The 21,010-nt window shown below is 40.2% G+C and overlaps 1 protein-coding gene across 7 annotated transcripts in view; it reads right to left on the minus strand.

Annotated features, from left to right (window-relative positions):
* Window positions 1-21,010, minus strand: part of CFDP1 (chromatin remodeling protein CFDP1) — a 145,273-nt gene that overhangs the window by 115,158 nt on the left and 9,105 nt on the right. For 6 of the 7 annotated variants that reach the window (XR_016391025.1, XM_089903325.1, XM_089903321.1 and 3 more), the window contains exons 3-5: window positions 20,087-20,306; window positions 19,642-19,769; window positions 2,783-2,926 (exon numbers count right to left, since the gene is read on the minus strand). Coding sequence is in view for 6 of the 7 variants with exons in the window: in XM_089903325.1 (XP_089759451.1) it covers window positions 2,783-2,926; window positions 19,642-19,769; window positions 20,087-20,306 (492 nt within the window). In the remaining variant the exon portion in view is untranslated. The remainder of the gene's footprint in view (window positions 1-2,782; window positions 2,927-19,641; window positions 19,770-20,086; window positions 20,307-21,010) is intronic. The other variant, XM_022583172.2, reaches the window with a different exon arrangement.

Here is a 21,010-nt window from a genome sequence, read left to right on the forward strand (position 1 = left end):
AGCTACCACTTCTCCCTCCTCTGGTTATCTTCATAACTACGGTAACAGTGTTTTCTGAAACACATTGTTTCCAAGTAGACTCTCTAAGCATTAATAGGGATTATTTTAAGAAACACCCAAGGAAGCTAGAAGTAAAAATTATGCTAGTTGAAACTAACTATGCTAGAAACCTAAGGCAGAAGAAACGCTGCCTTTATTTCTATCTAGTACTTAATTTACAGTAACACTTCCAATAAATGCCAAGAAACACTGTTTAATAATACCAGATACAAGCCTGGTAACCCAAAGACAAGCCTGCAGAAGGCCACTTCTGTAAGTAATCTAGAGCAGTATTTGTCAATTTCAGGTTGTAACAGATTGTGAAATCAATTCAATGGGTCATAACATTTTTTTAAATGACACATACTATACATAATAATTACATAATAATGGAAATAAAAGAGAAGAGTTCACCATACATAGTAAAGGTAAATATAATTTCACCAAATTTTTATTTCACTTTTTAACATACCTATATTTGTGGGTATACTAAGTCATGATGTAAAATGTATTCCTTATTGTGAGTTGCAGTCAATAAAGTTTGAAAGTCATTGGTATGAAGAAAATCCCTTTCAAACAATATAATGATTAGAAGGCTAAAAGCATGTTGCTCCAGCCAAGAGCCTCATATTTTTTATCTCAGCCCTCATAAAAAATATAGTTTATTTCATCACCCTGTACAAGCACTTTTATAACTGAAATAGGGAATTCCCTGGCAGTCCCGTGGTTAGGACTCGGTGCTTTCACTGCTGGGGGCCCGGGTTCGATCCCTGGTCAGGGAACTAAGATGTTGCAAGCCGCGGGCACAACCGAAAACAAACAAACAAAACCCACACTGAAATAAAAATTTTGTGAAAACAATATTTACTCTTACCACATGATGTACTATGACACGTATTCTATTTCATTTCTCTTAAATGATGATTGCAAACCACAGCTTGAAATGTACTGGCCTAGAGTATTAAGAGCGTCAGTCTGGAGAACTCTGTTCACATTACTCTGTTCCTCTCACAGATGCCTTCCTCGGTGTTTACCTAATTTCCACTGTGGTAGCAAGCACTCAAATCCTTTTCCTTCTCAGGTTCCTGTGTAACTACTACATGACTTCTAACACCTAGTTGCTCCAGTGGGAGAGAAATGCTTGGATTAAGAAGCAGATAAAAAGTATGGAGCAGATGTGGACACAGGCCATCCACACATCCCTGCACTCACCGCCATGACACCCTGAGAGCAGCGTCACTGCAAACACCCGCAGCCTTAGCGCCGTGGAAGCAGCTGAGCCAGCACAGATGGGAGTTGGAGGATAAATATCCCAGCCTCCTTGCCCTTGCCAAGTCCACCAGCAGGACTGATTAGCAGCCACCACCAGCAGCGGCTGGAAAATACACCCTGCACTGGCTACCTTCCCACACCTTTTCACTTCCCTGCTCAGGTTTCCTGGAGTCACCTCCCACACTAATGACTTGCATTCAAACCTTTGTCTCAGGGTTTGCTTTTGGGTAAATGCACACCAGTGTAACACAGTGTTGTTTGGAGCCAGGGCTGCAAAGATGAGAAAGGCCTGTCCTATAAAAGCTCGGAACCTGACAGGAAAACCAATGATTTTTTTTTTTTTTAATGTAAAAACACAAAACAAAACTTCACTGTTTTGGGAGGAAAGGATGAAGCAACAAACTGACTTAAGGATCAGCTAAGCCCCTATAGATGACTTGTTCTACCCCAAACACCTCAAGGACAGAGAGCTCCCCCTCAGGAATCAGCAGGTGATCAGTGTTACAATGGGTGTGGTCCATGTTCACTTCTCTGTAGGCTAGTGCCCTGGTTCCTCATACTAACTGTGATGTTTCCATCTTACATACAGGTTAAGAAGAAAGGAATTTTTATTTCCTCCAAAGAAACAATTCTAGTCTTCAGCTAAAAATAACCCATGTAGTATGGAAAATATAAAGGGAGAAAAACTATTAAGTTCTTGATGATGTGTTAACAAAATTATTTGCAAGTCAGCTTTGACCTTTTTCTGTTCCTATGAGGTCTTTGGGGGTGGAAGCAAGTACTCAACCCAAATCTTTATTACAAGTTCTGATGATCTGCTGATATTTTCATTCAAAAATTACTTTTTAGGGACTTCCCTGGTGGCACAGTGGTTAAGAATCCGCCTGCCAAAGCAGGGGACACGGGTTCAAGCCCTGGTCTGGGAGGATCCCACATGCTGCAGAGCAACTAAGCCCATGCACCACAACTACTGAGCCTGAGCTCTAGAGCCCGCAAGCCACAACTACAGAGCCCATGTGCCATAACTACTGAAGCCCAGGTGCCTAGAGCCCATGCTCCGCAACAAGAGAAGCCACAGCGATGAGAAGCCCCGAGCACCGCAACAAAGAGTAGCCCCCGCTCGCCGCAACTAGAGAAAGCCTGTGCACAGCAACGAAGACCCAACGTAACCAAAAATAAATAAATGTCATGCTTTAAAAAAAATTATTTTTTAAATGTAAAGTCTACTATGTGTTCAGCTCTGTGGCCAACACTGTATATCAGGACTTTTTTCAGAATCAAACAAGAAGCCTGTGGCTAATTTTCCTCTGCCTCCCCCGTTTTGGTAAATATTTCAGCAAAGGCACAACAGCAGCAGAATTCCTTCTCTCAGGAAAGGAGTCACGAGAGCTACAGGTAAAGGGTGTCCTTGTACCGAAAACAGCTTCTCCAACGTGCCAGGTACACCTGGACCTGAGACTAGACTACTCACCCTGATCCGGCAGGAAGTGATGGCAGAGCTGAAGGGACATTAGCCTGGGGTTTTTCTTTCTCATTTTGCTTGAAGAAGGATTTGGCTTCTTTAGATGTAGCATCCACTTCCTTAGTCACCCTGTACCAAGGAAGGAGACACCAACTTTACAAGAGGAATAAAAAGAAAGAAACAAAATCTAAGGAAAGGGCATAAATAACAACAAGGAAAAACCCACTGGGCTTTCTGTAAATTCTGGCTGCTGAGCTTTATGATTAAAGTGTACTGTAACAGTTCTAGATAAAGACATTTTCCCCTTATTAATTTAACAAATGAAACAACAGCATATGTAAGTCTGATGTCTCTCAAGTCCCCTCCGTTACTTCTGTCAGCATGACAGTCACCACTGAATCACAGTCCACGTGGGTCACCGATGGGAAGGCTGAAAAGGGCTCTTCCACTGCACCTCACACACAGATGAGCGCTCACACTTAAGTAAAAGTTGGAATGGGGAGATGGAGTATTTGGGAGAAAAACACTGGCATTATTTCAAGGAGAAAAGCAACAGTATAAACAATTGGGAATACTCTAAAGAAGGCTCCTGCTCTATACCTAACTGCCCAAACATGAAACAAAATTCCTTAAAACCGGCCAAATAGGCAGTGATTTAAGGGTGGAAGAAAGCAACACGATTGAGAATCCTGTCCAGTTTCAAAACTGGAAAAAATGCCCTCAATAAAACTAAGTCCTCACCAGGGAAGTCCCTGTTTTTCTTTAATTAAAAATAATCTTTTGATGTTCCTACTACCTGGTTTGCAAAAACTCCTATATATCCTGGCTCCTCCCTGACCTCTTCAGAGCAGTCCCTCAGAGTCATCTGAGAGGTTGTCTTCCAGGCTTAAGTCCTCATCAAGCCCGTCAAATAAAACGTAGTTCTCCAAAAAAAAAAAAAAAAAAAAAAACTGAGTCCTAAAGCAACAAATAAAAGTATTAATGGTGCCTGAAATTTCAGATAAAGAAGGGAAATGCCTAATGCCGGCCTGAGTTTGCCAAGTCAATAAAAACATTTGAGGAATTTTGTTTAAATGCCAATCTGTCGGAGGGTCCAAGATTATGGTCACTGTGTTATCACGAGTGTTCAAATAGGTCATTCAGCATAATGACAGATGAATCCTATAAATTCCAGATTTGCAGGAATAGAAGTCTCTATCTTTTCTCTTCTTCCTTCTACGCTTCTTAGGACCAAAACCAAAATTTCTCTTTAAGAACCATCTCACTCCTGCACTCAGTACTGTGTCACCCACACAAGTGGCACAAAATAAGAGGTTGAGAGTTCTACATTAAGAATCTTCACTGGCAAAGACTACCTTAATCCTGAAGGATGACTTCAAACAAACAAACGAACACTCTGTTACTCCCCTACTCAAGTTCTTATGATGGCTCACTATTACTCAGAGGATCAAATACAAACTGCTGAACCCCCCAAATCAAGGTCCCCCCCAAATCTGGTCCTACTCTGTATTGGGCTTAATTTGTGTGTCCCTCTATTCTCCTAAGTAAACCTCTCAGTACTAAGGGTCAAGAGTCAAAAACAAGAGGAAGAATTTATATGATAGATCAGACCACCATTCAGCAAATATTCACACCTTCCCTGTGGACCAAGAAGACACTCCCCTACCCTACCGATGCTGAGCTTGGATACATGACTTGCTTCAACAGTCAATGAGATGTTAGCTGACTTGACAGGAAAAGAAGCTTTAAATGTATTTGTGCTGTTTCACTTGCCCCTTGAGTTCCTCCCTTTAGCCATAAGAGCAGTATGCCTCAGGGAGCTGCTGGTCTAAGATGGCTGAAAAACACATGCTGCAGATCTGAACCCAACAAGCAGCTTGGAGACCAGCCTAGATTAGCTGAACCCCAGATATCCAGAAACACATGTTCAACAAATAAATTCTTATTGGTGTACACCACTGTGTTTTGGGATGGTCTGCAGCATTCCTGTAGTAGCCGCTAACACATTTACATTTCATGAGTGAGAACACTGATATCTAAGGGGTTAAGTTACTTTTCCTCATCTAGAGATTAAGTAGCAATGCTACAGAGAGCCCTGCAGTAAATTCTATTTCCCAAAGATGGTTGCCACAAATTTCCCAACCTCCATGCTCTTCCAGAACCTGACACTACCCCAATGAAAGGGAGAGTATATGTCACCCCCCTTGAAACTGGGTGGGCCTTTGCGGCTGCCTCGACTCACAAGATTCAGTGGAAGGGGCACTACATGACTTATAAGGCTCACTGAGAAAAGGTGATAGAGCTTCCAGGTGGCTCTCTCTCAAGAATGTACCTCTGAAACCGCAAGTTACCACACAAGAAGTCTGGCTGCCCCGAAGCCACCATGCTGGAGAGAATACATGGGAATACCACTGAGAGAGAGATACCTAAGGAGCCCGTTCCAGACGGTGTTTCTTCCTGGCCCAGGCACCAGACATGGGAGTAAATAAACTTTCAAGATGGCCCCAGACCCAGCCACTAACTACAACTGCATGAGAGGGTCTGTACAAGAACCATCTAGCTGAGTCCAGCCACCCCAGAACTAGGAGAAATTACAATAAAACAACTGTTTTAAGCTGCTATAGAGACAACCAACATAAACCTACATCCAAACCTGAGGCTTAATGCAGAGTCCCAGAGTACTGGCCTAGAAAGTTGCTTTAAATCTCCTTGCCCTGGGTGGAATCTGGAGCAGAACTGAGATGGCTTGTGAAGAACAAGTGGAAACTTCCACTTGGAAATGGTGGTTTGAACTCTACTCCCTACCAAAACCCTGCCAAACAGTGGTAAACAAATTTACAAAGGCAGAACTACACAAGGATAAGAACAGGTATAATAGGAGAAAGATGTCAATCAAAATTTTTGAAGGTAGAAAGCAAACACAAGTAAAAGTTGACTTAGGTCTTTGTTTGCTCTAATCTCTCAAGCTGGTAGCCATGTGAAATGGCCAACAAGCAAGCAGTATCCTAGAAAGGCTCAGTAAATGGAGATACCAGGAAACTTTGAAGGTTGGGGAGAGGAGTGGGGCTAAAACTAGTTGAAAGTTTGTATCAGGAGCGTCTAGGTCCCAGTTCCCCTTCTCTACCTTATACCACAGGCTACTGACCCCTACCCAACCCAGGACCCCATTATTCGTTGGAGAAATGAAAATCACGTAAGTTCCAGACTCAGATGGCAGGGCCGAAGTCTCATTCTCAAAACGGACAACTTAAATGAAGATGTATCTATTCACTCTTCCTTTGCCACAGCAATCTCAAGGGCTATGTGTTTCCTATGTGTTTCAGACGGCTGAGTTGTAAGATGTAGGGCTACCCAACCTGTGTTGGACTGTGTACCAGTAACAAATAAATATGTGTTATGCTACGGACTTTCTGGGTTTATTTGTTACCCCAGCATAGCCTAGCAGAGCCTTACTATTACATCAATTTAACTAATAGGAATTTCAGAATAAGAAAATATGGGAAGTTATGAACAAAAAGAAAAATTTCCTAGAAGTTTCCACAAAATGAGTGTTCCACAGGATATGTGACCCAGCAATTTATTTTATTTATTTATTTTTAAAAATATTTTGGCCGTACCACGCAGCTTGCGGGATCTCAGTTCCCCGACCAGGGATTGAATGCAGGCCACAGCAGTGACAGTGCTGAATCCTAACCACTAGGCCACCAAGGAACTCCCATGAGCCAGCAATTTAAAAAGATCTACAGGGCTTCCCTGGTGGCGCAGTGGTTGAGAGTTCGCTTGCCAATGCAGGGGACAAGGGTTTGTGCCCCGGTCTGGGAGGATCCCACATGCCGCGGAGCGGCTGGGCCCGTGAGCCATGGCCACTGAACCTGCGCGTCCGGAGCCTGTGCTCCGCTAACGGAAGAAGCCACAACAGTGAGAGGCCCACATACCGAAAAAAAAAAGGCACATCATTATGAAACTTTAGAATGCTGGTGATGAGAGAAGATAAAGATCAAGTAGCCCAAGTCATAGGGAAAGTAAAAGAAGACTTTCTGCAAAGTATGTTTTGTTTACTTGTTTTACCACAGTACCAACAAAACTTTTCTACCAGCAACCTAAGACAATTCAGTGGACATTTTCTGAAAAGCGACCTAGATGCAGGCACTGTGTTGAACATGAGACATATAAAAAGATATGACATTGTCTCTGCCCTGACTGGCTCACAGTCCATCAGGACAGCCAACCATGAAAACAAATCATAACAAAACATGATATATAGTAAGTGGCATAAAGGAAGCATGGAAAAAAGTATAAGTTGTGGGAATATCTCTATTAATTTCTTACTGCCAAAGTCTTATTCATGGACTTCCCTGGTGGCGCAGCGGTTAAGAATTCTCCTGCCAATACAGGGGACACGGGTTCAAGCCCTGGTCCGAGAAGATCCCACATGCTGTGGAGCAACTAAGCCCGTCTGCCACAACTACTGAGCCTGCGCTCTAGAGCCTACGAGCCCCAACTACTGAAGCCCGCGCCCCTAGAGCCCTGCTCCGCAACAAGAGAAGCCACCGCAGTGAGAAGCCTGCGCGCCACAACGAAGAGTAGCCCCTGCTCGCTGCGACCAGAGGAAGCCCATGTGCAGCAACGAAGACCCAATGCAGCCAAAAATAAAATAAATTAATTAATTAATTTTTTAAAAAAAAGTCTTATTCATATTCACTAGGAAACAAGTTCTTTAAACTGGAATATTTCTCTCAGGGACTTTGATAAATGACACAAAGTAAAAATAAGCAGATTACTGTATATTGAAAATACGCCTAGAAGAACTCCACTTTTAACAAGCAATAAGAACAGATTCGCAGGAATTCCCTGGCAGTCCAGTGGTTAGGACTCGGTGCTTTCACTGCCGGGGCCTGGGTTCAATCCCTGTTCAGGCAACTAAGATCCTGCAAGTCAGGCGTTGACCTAGATGCAGACGGGGCGGTGGGGGGGGGGGATTTGCTATCAAAATATCTTCAAGTAGGAGAACAGTTAAATTATAGACCACTCCTAATGTACAAGAGGGAACCCTGACAGGAAAAGGCCCATCATTAGCAACAGTTAATTCAAGTGCTAGCAGAAGGAATTCCATCTTAACTTCATTTTCACTTAATCAGAACTTCCTGAAAAGTCTTTATTTAGGCAGAAACTTTCCATGACTGGCCTCTTCCAAAAGGTGAATCATTTAGGAAATTCTGAGCTAACTGGCTCAGCTGGTTATATGATAGGGAAGGATAAAAAATACTGTATTTCCTCATTCACCAAGGTTAATAAGCTACACATTTTTCAAGTGGGAGAAAACCGAAACAAAAAGGTAAAAATCTTAAATTTAACAATTAAAACATAATTAGAAAAAACCCCAAAAGACTAACTGTGCTAACACTACCTTATACTTATACTTACAAATTCCTCCCAGACATCAGTAGCTCTTTCTCACATTTCTTAACTTGATACAAAGACAAAAAGGAAAAGCAGAATAATGACATCAAGAGATTAAAAGATATGCTCAAAATCCATTTACCAACTTTGCATCTTATTGTCAAAATTCAGGCCCTCCAAGTTCCTACATGAGGGCTCCTTATAATACTTAAATTTAAGTATAAATAATTGAACTTCTTAAAAAAATCCTGCCAACATGACAATTATTAACAGAATTTTTGTTTTTTTTTTAGGGAGAAGGCGTTACATAGAACTTTCACTTGTCATGTTATACATCTCTGCACGTATGTGTTTAAAGTAATAAGCATATATTACTTTTGAGTATAAAACATGTGCGTGTGTATATTTATGGAAAAAAAGTTCTTTATTCAACTGCTGTTTTTTTGATAGACATGGTGCTGCCCTCTTCTGACAAATGATAGAAACAGCAGGTTCTCTGAATACTCATCCAGTATTTAAAACAATCCATTTGCTTTAAAAAAAAATGAAAGAGAAAAAAATTTAAAAGGAAAAATAGAAAATTTGTGTCAGTCAACTATATCTATAAATATTAATAAATCCACAAAATTTAATTTGATCAGGAAATTTAATGATTTATCATAACAACAGTTATTCACCAGCTTTTCTTATTACTCTCTATGTAAAGTCAATGGTAAAGTTATAATAAATCTTTCTTAGATATTCTATATGACACATGGGAAATAATGCGAGCCAAGAAAAATTTCCAAAAATTTAAAACCTATATTCCCAACGGTATATTAAACACTTTCTGTATTATTTTTGTAGGACTTCAGTTCACTATCAGTGTTCTACTAACCTCTGTTGGATAGCTCAATACTTCCCAGTATGATTTCTGGCAGCAAAACACATTCTTTTTTTAAAGAGATTTCCCTTTTATTTTCTGTTTTTGTTTGTTTGTTTGTTTGTTTCTTGCGGTACACGGGGCTCTCACTGTTGTGGCCTCTCCTGTTGCAGAGCACAGGGTCCGGACGCGCAGGCTCAGCGGCCATGGCTCACAGGCCCAGCTGCTCCGCAGCATGTGGGATCTTCCCGGACCAGGGCACGAACCAGAGTCCCCTGCGTCGGCAGGCGGACTCTCAACCACTGCGCCACCAGGGAAGCCCCCTTTTATTTTTTAAAATTAATTAATTAATTAATTTATTTATTTATGGCTGCGTTGGGTCTTCCTTGCTGTGCGCGGGCTTCTCATTGCGGTGGCTTCTCTTGTTGCGGAGCACGGGCTCTAGGCACGTGGGCTTCAGTAGCTGTGGCTCGAAGGCTCTAGAGCTCAGGTGCAGTAGTTGTAGCTTACAGGCTTAGATGCTCCGCAGCATGTGGGATCTTCCCAGACCAGGGCTCGAACCCACGTCCCCTGCATTGGCAGGCGGATTCTTAACCACTGCGCCACCAGGGAAGCCCAGCAAAATACATTCTTAATTCACATCATCAAGATTTATTTAATGGATCCCTAAAATGATTATATGGGAAAAGGGTGTCTTCGCAATGGAGAATTCTGACTCATATTGCCTAAGTAGTCTAACTTATTGCCACCAATAATCAGTGTTAATGATGTGATGTACTGACGAGGACAAAACATCATCAATGTAGTATTTTTGTCCAAAGTGATTAATATGAAGTTAACCATGAGGAAACAATGCAACAACCCAAACTGAGAGACACTCTACAACACAGAGGGACTCTTAAGACTAAATGACTAAATGCAGAGTCACCTCTACCCACCACCGGTCCCTCCCATCAGGACACTTACACAAGCCTCTTAGATAGCCTCATCCACCAGAGGGCAGACAGCAGAAGCAAGCAGAACTACAATCCTGCAGCCTGTGGAACAAAAACCACATTCACAGAAAGACAGACAAGATGAAAAGGCAGAGGGCTATGTACCAGATGAAGAAACAAGACAAAACCCCAGAAAAACAACTAAATGAAGTGGAGATCGGCAACCTTCCAGAAAAAGAATTCAGAATACTGATAGTGAAGATGATCCAGGACCTTGGAAAAAGAATGTAGGCAAAGTTCGAGAAGATGCAAGAAATGTTTAACAAAGATCTACAAGAATTAAAGAACAAACAGAGATGAGCAATAAAATAACTGAAATGAAAACTATACTAGAAGGAATCAATAGCAGAATAACTGAGGCAGAAGAACGGATAAATGACTTGGAAGACAGAATGGTGGAATTCACTGCTGCAGAACAGAATAAAGAAAAAAGAATGAAAAGAAATGAAGACAGCCTAAGAGACCTCTGGGACAACATTAAACGCAACAACATTCACACTATAGGGGTCCCAGAAGGAGAAGAGAGAAAGGACCCGAGAAAATATTTGAAGAGATTATAGTCAAAAACTTCCCTAACATGGGAAAGGAAATAGCCACCCAAGTCCAGGAAGCGCATCGAGTCCCACACAGGATAAATCCAAGGAGAAAAATGCCGAGACACATAATAATCAAATTGGCAAAAATTAAAGACAAAGAAAAATTATTGAAAGCAGCAAGGGAAAAACAACAAATAACATATAAGGGAACTCCCAGAAGGTTAACAGCTGATTTCTCAGCAGAAACTCTACAAGCCAGAAGGGAGTGGCATGATATACTTAAAGTAATGAAAGGGAAAAACCTACAACCAAGATTACTCTACCCAGTAAGGATCTCATTCAGATTCGATGGAGAAATCAAAAGCTTTAGAGACAAGCAAAAGCTAAGAGAATTCAGCACCACCAAACCAGCTCTACAACAAATGTTAAAGGAACTTCTCTAAGTGGGAAACACAAGAGAAGAAAAGGACCTACAAAAACAAACCCAAAACAATTAAGAAAATGGTCATAGGAACATACATATCGATAATTACCTTAAACGTGAATAGATTAAATGCTCCAACCAAAAGACACAGGCTTACTGAATGGATACAAAAACAAGACCCATCTATATGCTGTCTACAAGAGACCCACTTCAGACCTAGGGGCACATGCAGACTGAAAGTGACGGGATGGAAAAAGATATTCCATGCAAACGGAAATCAAAAGAAAGCTGGAGTAGCAATACTCGTATTAGATAAAATAGACTTTAAAATAAAGAATGTTACAAGACACAAGGAAGGACACTACATAATGATCAAGGGATCAATCCAAGAAGAAGATATAACAATTATAAATATATATGCACCCAACATAGGAGCACCTCAATACATAAGGCAACTGCTAACAGCTGTAAAAGAGGAAATTGACAGTAACACAATAATAGTGGGGGACTTTAACACGTCACTTACACCAATGGACAGATCATCCAAAATGAAAATAAATAAGGAAACAGAAGCTTTAAATGACACAACAGACCAGATAGATTTAATTGATATTTATAGGACATTCCATCCAAAAACAGCAGATTACATTTTCTTCTCATGTGCGTACGGAACATTCTCCAGGACAGATCACATCTTGGGTCACAAATCAAGCCTCAGTAAATTTAAGAAAATTGAAATCATATCAAGCATCTTTTCTGACCACAATGCTATGAGATTAGAAATGAATTACAGGGAAAAAAACGTAAAAAACACAAACACATGGAGGCTAAACAATACGTTACTAAATAAACAAGAGATCACTGAAGAAATCAAAGAGGAAATCAAAAAATACCTAGAGACAAATGACAATGAAAACACAACGATCCAAACCCTATGGGATACAGCAAAAGCAGTTCTAAGAGGGAAGTTTATAGCTATACAAGCCTACCTCAAGAAACAAGAAAAATCTCAAATAAACAATCTAACCTTACACCTAAAGGAACTAGAGAAAGAAGAACAAACAAAACCCAAAGTTAGCAGAAGGCAAGAAATCATAAAGATCAGAGCAGAAATAAATGAAATAGAAACAAAGAAAACAATAGCAAAGATCAATAAAACTAAAAGCTGGTTCTTCGAGAAGATAAACAAAATTGATAAACCCTTAGCCAGACTCATCAAGAAAAAGAGGGAGAGGGCTCAAATCAATAAAATTAGAAATGAAAAGGGAGAAGTTACAACAAACACTGCAGAAATACAAAGCATCCTAAGACACTACTACAAGTAATTCTAGGCCACTGAAATGGACAACTGGAAAAAATGGCCAAATTCTTAGAAAGGTATAACCTTCCAAGACTGAACCAGGAAGAAATAGAAAATATGAACAAACCAATCACAAGTACTGAAATTGAAACTGTGATTAAAAATCTTCCAACAAACAAAAGTCCAGGACCAGATGGCTTCACAGGTGAATTCTATCGAACATTTAGAGAAGAGTTAACACCCATCCTTCTCAAACTCTTCCAAAAAATTGCAGAGGAAGGAACACTCCCAAACTCATTCTATGAAGCCACCATCACCCTGATACCAAAACCAGACAAAGATACTACAAAAACAGAAAATTACAGAGCAATATAACTGATGAATATGGATGCAAAAATCCTCAACAAAATACTAGCAAAACAGAATCCAACAACACATTAAAAGGATCATACATCATGATCAAGTGAGATTTATCCCAGGGATGCAAGGATTCTTCAATATACGCAAATCAATCAATGTGATACACCATATTATCAAATTGATGAATAAAACCATATGGTCATCTCAATAGATGCAGAAAAAGCTTTTGACAAAATTCAGCACCCATTTATGATAAACACTCTCCAGAAAGTGGGCATAGAGGGAACCTACCTCAACATAATAAAGGCCATAAAAAAACATTTAAAAAAAAAGACTAAATGCAGGGACTTCCCTGGTGGCACAGTAGTTAAGAATCTGCCTGCCAACGCAGGGGACATGGGTTTGAGCGCTGGTCTGGGAAGATCCCACATGCCACGGAGCAACTAAGCCCATGTGTCACAACTACTGAGCCTGCTCTCTAGAGCTCGCATGCCACAACTGCTGAGCCTGCGTGCCACAACTACTGAGGCCTGCACACCTAGAGCCCGTGGTCCACAACAGGATAGGCCACTGCAATGAGAAGCCCGCGCACCTCAATGAAGAGTAGCCCCCACTCGCTACAACCAGAGAAAGCCCACGCACAGCCAATGAAGACCCAACGCAGCCAAAAATTAAAATTTAAATTTAAAAATTTATTTAAAAAAAAAAGAACATTTTAGAATAACTAGGGAAAGATTTGCGTAGAACTGTAGCTGCCAAAAATGTGGCCTGCGAAACTACCTGTTATTGGTCTAAGACAAGATAGGTACAAAAATTTTGAATAAGTATTTAGAAACTTGCTTAGCAATTTGACAATGTCACAATATTCAAGATATGAATGATGGACTCATTGCATCACACAGAACATAGACCAATTCAGGTACCGTCAAACTTGCAAGGTGGTCACATGTGATATTAGTCTTGTGCAGTAAGACCACATTACAGTGTGTATGAAAGTTTAGGGTTATTTTATCAATTAAAACCCCAAAATGTGATAAAATTTAAGCATTTCTTTTTATAAATTTTTACAATCATTTTAATTTTTGACCAAGTGTGACTTTTAAAATTTATAGTTTAATAACTAAATTAAGAAAGTAAATTTGGTATTATTTTTTAATCCTCATTTACTGATGGCAAAACAACCCACACTGTATGCTTCTGCAAAAAAACCCCACGTTTCCTGAATGTATCAGTAGTAGTAAACCACATGATGATAATGGAAGTGACGCCGAAGAAATGAAGGACAACCAAGGTCAAACCGCTTTTACTCTATGAGCCCTCATACACTGGGCTTGGGTTTTGATCACTCAGCGCTAAAACCAGTGAGTTCTCTGCAGAGATGTTTTGGCTAATAAAGCAACAAATCCACCAAAACTTCTGCAGCATTTACATATAAAACATGAAGAAATAAGTTCAAAATCAAAAGAATTATTTGAAAGAAAGAGTACTGAACTAAAAAGTCAATAAAAACAGATACAAAATTCCCTACGTTAGCACTGTGGCCTTCTGAGAAAGGAGTACTTTTGGTTGCTAACTAAGAAAAACATATACCACTCCCAGGACATTAGTAAAAGACTATATCAAAGGTGTCTGCTTGGAAATCTTGACAAAGAAGGTAGTTCAAGTACAACTTTCCAATGACACCATGGCTTAAAGTATTCAGGATCTGGCTTATGATGCAGAAACTATTAACAAAGTCAGCAAAGTGTTTCTTCAATGCAATTTGAAGAATGACAGATTATTGCTAATATGAAAATTATTTTAGTATATGTGATTTAATCACGAGGGCGATATAAAGATTCTTTTTTATCAGTTTTTTGCTGACAAACATTAACTGACACTGATCTGTGTAATAAAAGTAGGATCACATGTCAACAGATGAGATTTGAAGTTTAAGTGTTTGGAAGAATATGTTCCAATGGCACAGCTGCAAGACAGGGAAACAGTTTACATTAAGGAGTCTGTGCTAGAACATAAATTAATACACTGCTTCCTTCATTGAGAAAACTCTTACTACATAAAAAACCCCCCACTGTTCTTAGTACAGTAGTAAAAACTGTGCACTATGTAAAGCTAATGCATTAAATTTAAATGACTATTTTTGATAAACTGAAACTTGATCATAAATATGCATATGTTATAATGCATGCTGAAGTACAATGGTTATGAAGAAGAAAGTGCCTTGAGAATGATGAACTACAGGATAAACTTAGTACTTCTAAAAGAAAAACAATAACCATATGGTCCCCAATTTTAAAGATCTCAATTGAACAAGTAAGAAATGCTTATTTGCCTGCTTTGTTTGGTATTTTTTTGTCCATGCTGAGCAGCTTGTGGGATCTTAATTCCCCAACCAGGAATTGAACCCAGGCCCAGCAGTGAAACTGTGGAGTCCTAACCACTGGACTGCCAGGGAATTCCCAGTTTGGTGTTTTTAAAAATCTTAGTACTTTCACACAAGGAAGTAATTAAACATATTTTTCAGAAACAAATAAACTCTAAGAGTAAAAATGCAAGTTAAAAGCCTGAAGAACAGTTCCTATAGGTTAACATGTTTCACAGAATATTCTGAATTATATTTTCCATAAAAAAAAACCACACATAGGAAATTCATGCATCCAGAATTCCTTTTTCCCACTGAAATATAACTTAATTTTTTTTTTTTTTTTGCGGTACGCGGGCCTCTTACTGTTGTGGCCTCTCCCGTTGCAGAGCACAGGCTCCGGATGCACAGGCTCCAGATGCACAGGCTCAGCGGCCATGGCTCATGGGCCCAGCCGCTCCGCGGCATGTGGGATCTTCCCGGACTGGGGCACGAACCCATGTCCCCTGCATCAGCAGGCAGACTCTCAACCACTGCGCCACCAGGGAAGCCCAATATAACTTAAATTTAATTATAACTTGACAGGATAAATTACTGGAGCTGACTACTTATGAAGCACTGAAGATGAACTCTGAAAATAGTTACTACTAATAATTTCATGAGGTACCTAGGTCAAATCATTTTGCTGTACACCTTAAACTTATACAGTGCTGTATGTCAATTATTTCTCAATAAAACTGGAAGAAAAAAAAAGAAAATGTAGTTAGTACTGGCTTCGTTTGGAAAAAGTAAAAATGAAAATCCTGAACTTAATGAAACTGCTTTAAAATCCACACTTCCATCCTCATTACTTTCACATTATTGCAGATCATTGTCTAAATTATCTGTAGTGAAGGACCATGATTTAAAAACTTCAACCTGGTGCAGACCAATACTTTTGTAAAACGCAATAGAAAGAATTTATTAGAAAAATAAATTAAAAAGAGGTACAGGGCTTCCCTGGTGGCGCAGTGGTTAAGAATCTGCCTGCCAATGGAGGGGACATGGGTTCGAGCCCAGGTCTGTGAAGATCCCACATGCCACAGAGCAGCTAAGCCCGTGTGCCACAACTACTGAGCCTGTGCTCTAGAGCCCATGAGCCACCACTATTGAGACCACATGCCACAACTACTGAAGCCCGCACGCCTAGAGCCCGTGCTCCGCAACAAGAGAAGCCACCGCAATGAGAAGCCCGCGTGCTGCAACGAAGAGTAGCCCCCACTTGCTGCAACTAGAGAAAGCCCACACACAGCAACGAAGACCCAATGCAGCCAATAAATAAATAAACAAATAAATTTAAATAAATAAATAAAAGAGGTACAAAAACAGCCCTTTGAGATGGATTTATGAGTATTATTTTTTAAAAAATTAAAAAGAAGAGGAAGAGCACCAACATAGAAATAATTTACATATACATCATCCTCCAGGAGTAGGGCTGTCACCAATCCCACTTAGATTAATTAACAAGAAAGATATAAGCTATTCTGACCCATTAAAAGCTTTAAAAATTAATATAAACAGCACTTATTCAAAGTATGTGTCTAGATATTAAGTACTGGGAATTGATACTTTTAGTTTTTTGCTTCAATTATAGAATTAAAAGGTGATTCCTTCTATTAATCACTTACACTCACACTTTCAATGATCAACATGTATAGTTATAGGGAATTTCCTGGCAGTCCAGTGGTCAGGACTCGGCACTTTCAGTGCTGGGGCTCAGGTTCAATCCCTGGTTGGGGAACGAAGATCCTGCAAGTCACAGGGTGTGCCTGCTGCCCCCTCCCCAAAAAAGGATAGTTATGTAATTCTTTTCCTTTTCTTATTTTGTGCTCATTTTGACTGTATTTATTGAAATGTAATTTTACGTCTGTCTGTTAAATCTTATTGTTAAAAATTTGAGCTTGGGGACTTCCCTGGTGGTCCAGTGGGTAAGACTTCACACTCCCAATGCAGGGGTCCTGGGTTCGATCCCTGGTCAGGGAACTAGATCCCACATGCATACTGCCAACTAAGAAGTACGCATGCCACAACTAAGAGCCAGCATGCCACAACAAAGATCCCATGAGCCGCCACAGCCTAAATAAATATTTTTTTAAGTTTGCGTTTGTATTTTGTATCTCTTCTTAATTTACTTTTCTAATAATTCCTATTTATTGTGTTTTACAAAAGTATTGGTCTGCAACAGGTTGAAAATTTTAAATCAGGGTCCTTCACTACAGAGAATTTAGATAACAATCTGCATTAATGCGTAATCTACCGAATATGAGAGTTATATCGTGTCACAAAGGAGAAGATCCTTGTTCTCAGGAAACAGTTATGAAGTATTTAAGAGTGAAGTGTCGGGCTTCCCTGGTGGCGCAGTGGTTGAGAGTCCGCCTGCCGAAGCAGTGGACACGGGTTCGTGTCCCGGTCCGGGAGGATCCTGCATGCGGCGGAGCGGCTGGGCCCGTGGGCCACGGCCACTGGGCCTGCACGTCTGAAGCCTGTGCTCCGCAGCGAGAGAGGCCACAGCAGTGAGAGGCCCACGAACCCAAAAAAAGAAAAAAAGAGTGAAGTGTCATGATGTCTACAATTCTCAAATGGTTCAGCCAAAACAAAAAGAGAGAAATACGGAAACAGATGGTGGAGAGAGGGGCAAAACATTTACAAGTGGTGAATCAGTATGATAGGTATATGGGTGTTCAGTGTAATACTATTCTTGCAACATTTTTTTTTTTTTTTTTTTTTTTTTGGCGGTACGCGGGGCTCTCACTGCTGTGGTCTCTCCTGTTGTGGAGCACAGGCTCCGGCCATGGCTCACGGGCCCAGCCGCTCCGCGGCACGTGGGATCCTCCCAGACTGGGGCATGAACCCGTGTCCCCTGCATCAGTAGGCGGACTCTCAAACACTGTGCCACCAGGGAAGCCCTATTCTTGCAACATTTTTTTTTTTTTTTTTTTTTGTGGTATGCGGGCCTCTCACTGCTGTGGCCTCTCCCATTGCGGAGCACAGGCTCCGGACGCGCAGGCCCAGTGGCCATGGCCCACGGGCCCAGCCGCTCTGCGGCATGCGGGATCCTCCCAGACCGGGGCACGAACCCATGTCCCCTGCATCGGCAGGCAGACTCTCAACCACTGCGCCACCAGGGAAGCCCACAACATTTTTATAAGTGTAAAATTTTTCAGAAAAAAAAAATTGGGGGAGATTAAAAAGTAATACTAAAAGACTAAAAGTGGAAATATGTGTATCTATAACCGATTCACTGTGCTGTAGAGCAGAAAGTAACACAACACTGTATATCAACTCTACTCCAATAAAAAAATAAAAATAAAAAAAGCCACCACCACCACCAACAACAACAAATAATAACAATAAAAAGTTTGCTTTACATCATTTATAAAACTAATAATGCCGGGACTTCCCTGGTGATCCAGCAGTTAAGACTCCATGCTCCCAGTGCAGGGGGCCCAGGTTCGATCCCTGGACAGGGAACTAGATCCCACATGCCGCAACTAAAGTTCCCACACACTGCAACCAAAGATCCCGCACGCTGCAATGAAGATCCCGCATGCCGCAACTAAAACCCAGCACAGCCAAATAAATAAATAAATAGCACAGGGAGATCAGCTTGGTGCTTTGTGACCGCCTGGAGGGGTGGGATAGGGAGGGTGGGAGGGAGGGAGACGCAAGAGGGAAGAGATATGGGAACATATGTATATGTATAACTGATTCACTTTGTTATAAAGCAGAAACTAACACACCATTGTAAAGCAATTATACTCCAATAAAGATGTAAAAAATAATAATAATAAATAAATAAATAAATGTTAAAAACAAACAAATAATGCCCAACTTTTTTCTTAGATATATTTTCACTAGATGAAATAATTGTTGGAAACTGGAAATTATTTTTAAGAGTATCAACTTTAGGGGAAATTATATTTACAGAGAGTAAACAAGTCTAATTAATTACTGTCAAGGAAAATAAATGTGACCATCTATAAAATTGATTGGCAGGCACTTCATCTGTTCTTGTCCAGCTCTAAATTACAGATCTGTTGCTTTCATATTAAAATTTTAAATAAATGGGGAAAAAGAAATTCCGGTCATGTGGCTCTCATCTAGAACGGCCAAGAGTATTAAGCCTATAATGTTTTTCTAAACTAGTAACAAACCTATGAATCAATTAAAAAAATAATATTAAGATGAGGAAATAATATCAGAATCAAATTTCTCTCCAGGTACTTTCAATTCTCACTTGATTTCAAAGGTTTCACTGGGGCTTATACATCAAAGTTAAGGGAAGTAATAAAGGGAGAAATAGCCAGTCACAAAGCAAGGCATGAGTAAGTGAAACCAAATACTTAACTCTTACATTTTCTTGTTTCTGTTCAGCCAACCACTTCATAGTGCCCCCAACTACATTACCATATGTAACAGGACCTTTCTCATATTCCCTGACAATCAATGGAACCACTATTTTCCTTGAGTTCAAATATAAATCTTCCACAATATTAAGATGGGTTGGAATGAGGACAGATGTCTAACACCATTTAGAAGGATGCTCCTTTTTAAAAGTACTAGTTTTGAAGTTTGTGAATGTCATCTTACCTGACTTCTTCACCAGCAAAATCAAACACCTTGGTAATTTTAACTTTTTCTGTTTCTTTAGGTTTCTCTAGCTCTTCTGCTTTGACCAACAATTTACTTGAACTTGTCTCTTCAGCTTCCTCTCCTCTCTACGGAAAAGAAGTGTAATCAGTTTCATATAAGGATGAAAACTAAAAGATCCGTCCAAACACGCTGTTTCCAGCTATGCTTCAATATTTCATCTCTAAACAGTTAAATGCCTATTGAAATTTTATTTAATTGGAAAGGCTTGTGTTTCCTACCATAGGGAATGCTTTGCTTTTCACTTAGTAGAGTTACTATTAAAAGGCATCTAGTCTGATTTCTGTTGTAAGCCTCAAATCTCAGTTTTCAAATTTAAAAAATCTATCTGGGGAACTTGCAGCATTTCTGGCAAAGCATTCATCCCATTCATCTATTAACTTACTTTAACTTGTGTACGCAGAGGCACTTTTGATTTTGGTCCTACGTCATTGAGGAAGCTAGCCCATAGTTCATCTTCCTTCTTTTTCTTTGCATCCTCTGACTCAATGCCTTTTTCTGGCTCTGCAGCTGCATCTTCCTCCTCACTACTACTTCCTCCAGATTCCTCATTGGCATCCTCCTCGTCCTCTTCTTCTAATGAGAGGCCACCTTGTTTTCTCTTCCTAATCACCAACAGTCACAAGGAAAAGGAAAGACAAGACAGGCAAAATAATTTCAGTTATCCCTTCCTGAATTCCAAACATAATGTTGCAAATATCAGAAAACTTTTAAATCTGGGGACTACTGGTTAACACACCTGATAGGGGAAGTGGGAGAGGTAAGCTGAGATTTTGTGGAAGAAAAAAAGAACTGAGCTCTTACAGTTAGCATTTTCCCAAAGCATTTAGAATCAAAATACAGTGTTCTACTTCTAAGTTAGGACCAGCTGTTTTCACCAAGAAAATACCCAAAATCACCTCACAGAATCAATCTGTTCAGAAAGAGGTTCTAATAACATACATATTCCTGGTATTTTTGACTTTTTAAAAGTCACTCCATGTGGGGAACAGAGATTGAAGAGAGCCTCAGATTTATTTGCACTGTTTCTTCCCAGAGTTCTGAGGGGGTGGGGAATGGGGAATCCATGTTTCTTCCCACCTTCTGAAGATATGAAAGCTGGAATATACAAAAGCCAAGGATAAAAGAACTGGGTCCAAGACTTAAAAGAGTAAACTGCTTCTTAAGACTATTCTGACTTCAAGTGAATCACCTAATTCTCAAAATTCTCTTTCTACAATCTGATTTTTGCTTCAATGTCCAGGAAGACAGAAACACCAATCAAAGAGAATAAAAGACTTGTATTGAAAGACTCCCTTTTTGAGTTAAA

The sequence above is a fragment of the Delphinapterus leucas genome, chromosome 20, assembly GCF_059928025.1.
Source record: "Delphinapterus leucas isolate spDelLeu-1000000601 "Yukka" chromosome 20, BTC_Dleu_Yukka2, whole genome shotgun sequence".
Lineage (NCBI taxonomy): Eukaryota > Metazoa > Chordata > Mammalia > Artiodactyla > Monodontidae > Delphinapterus > Delphinapterus leucas.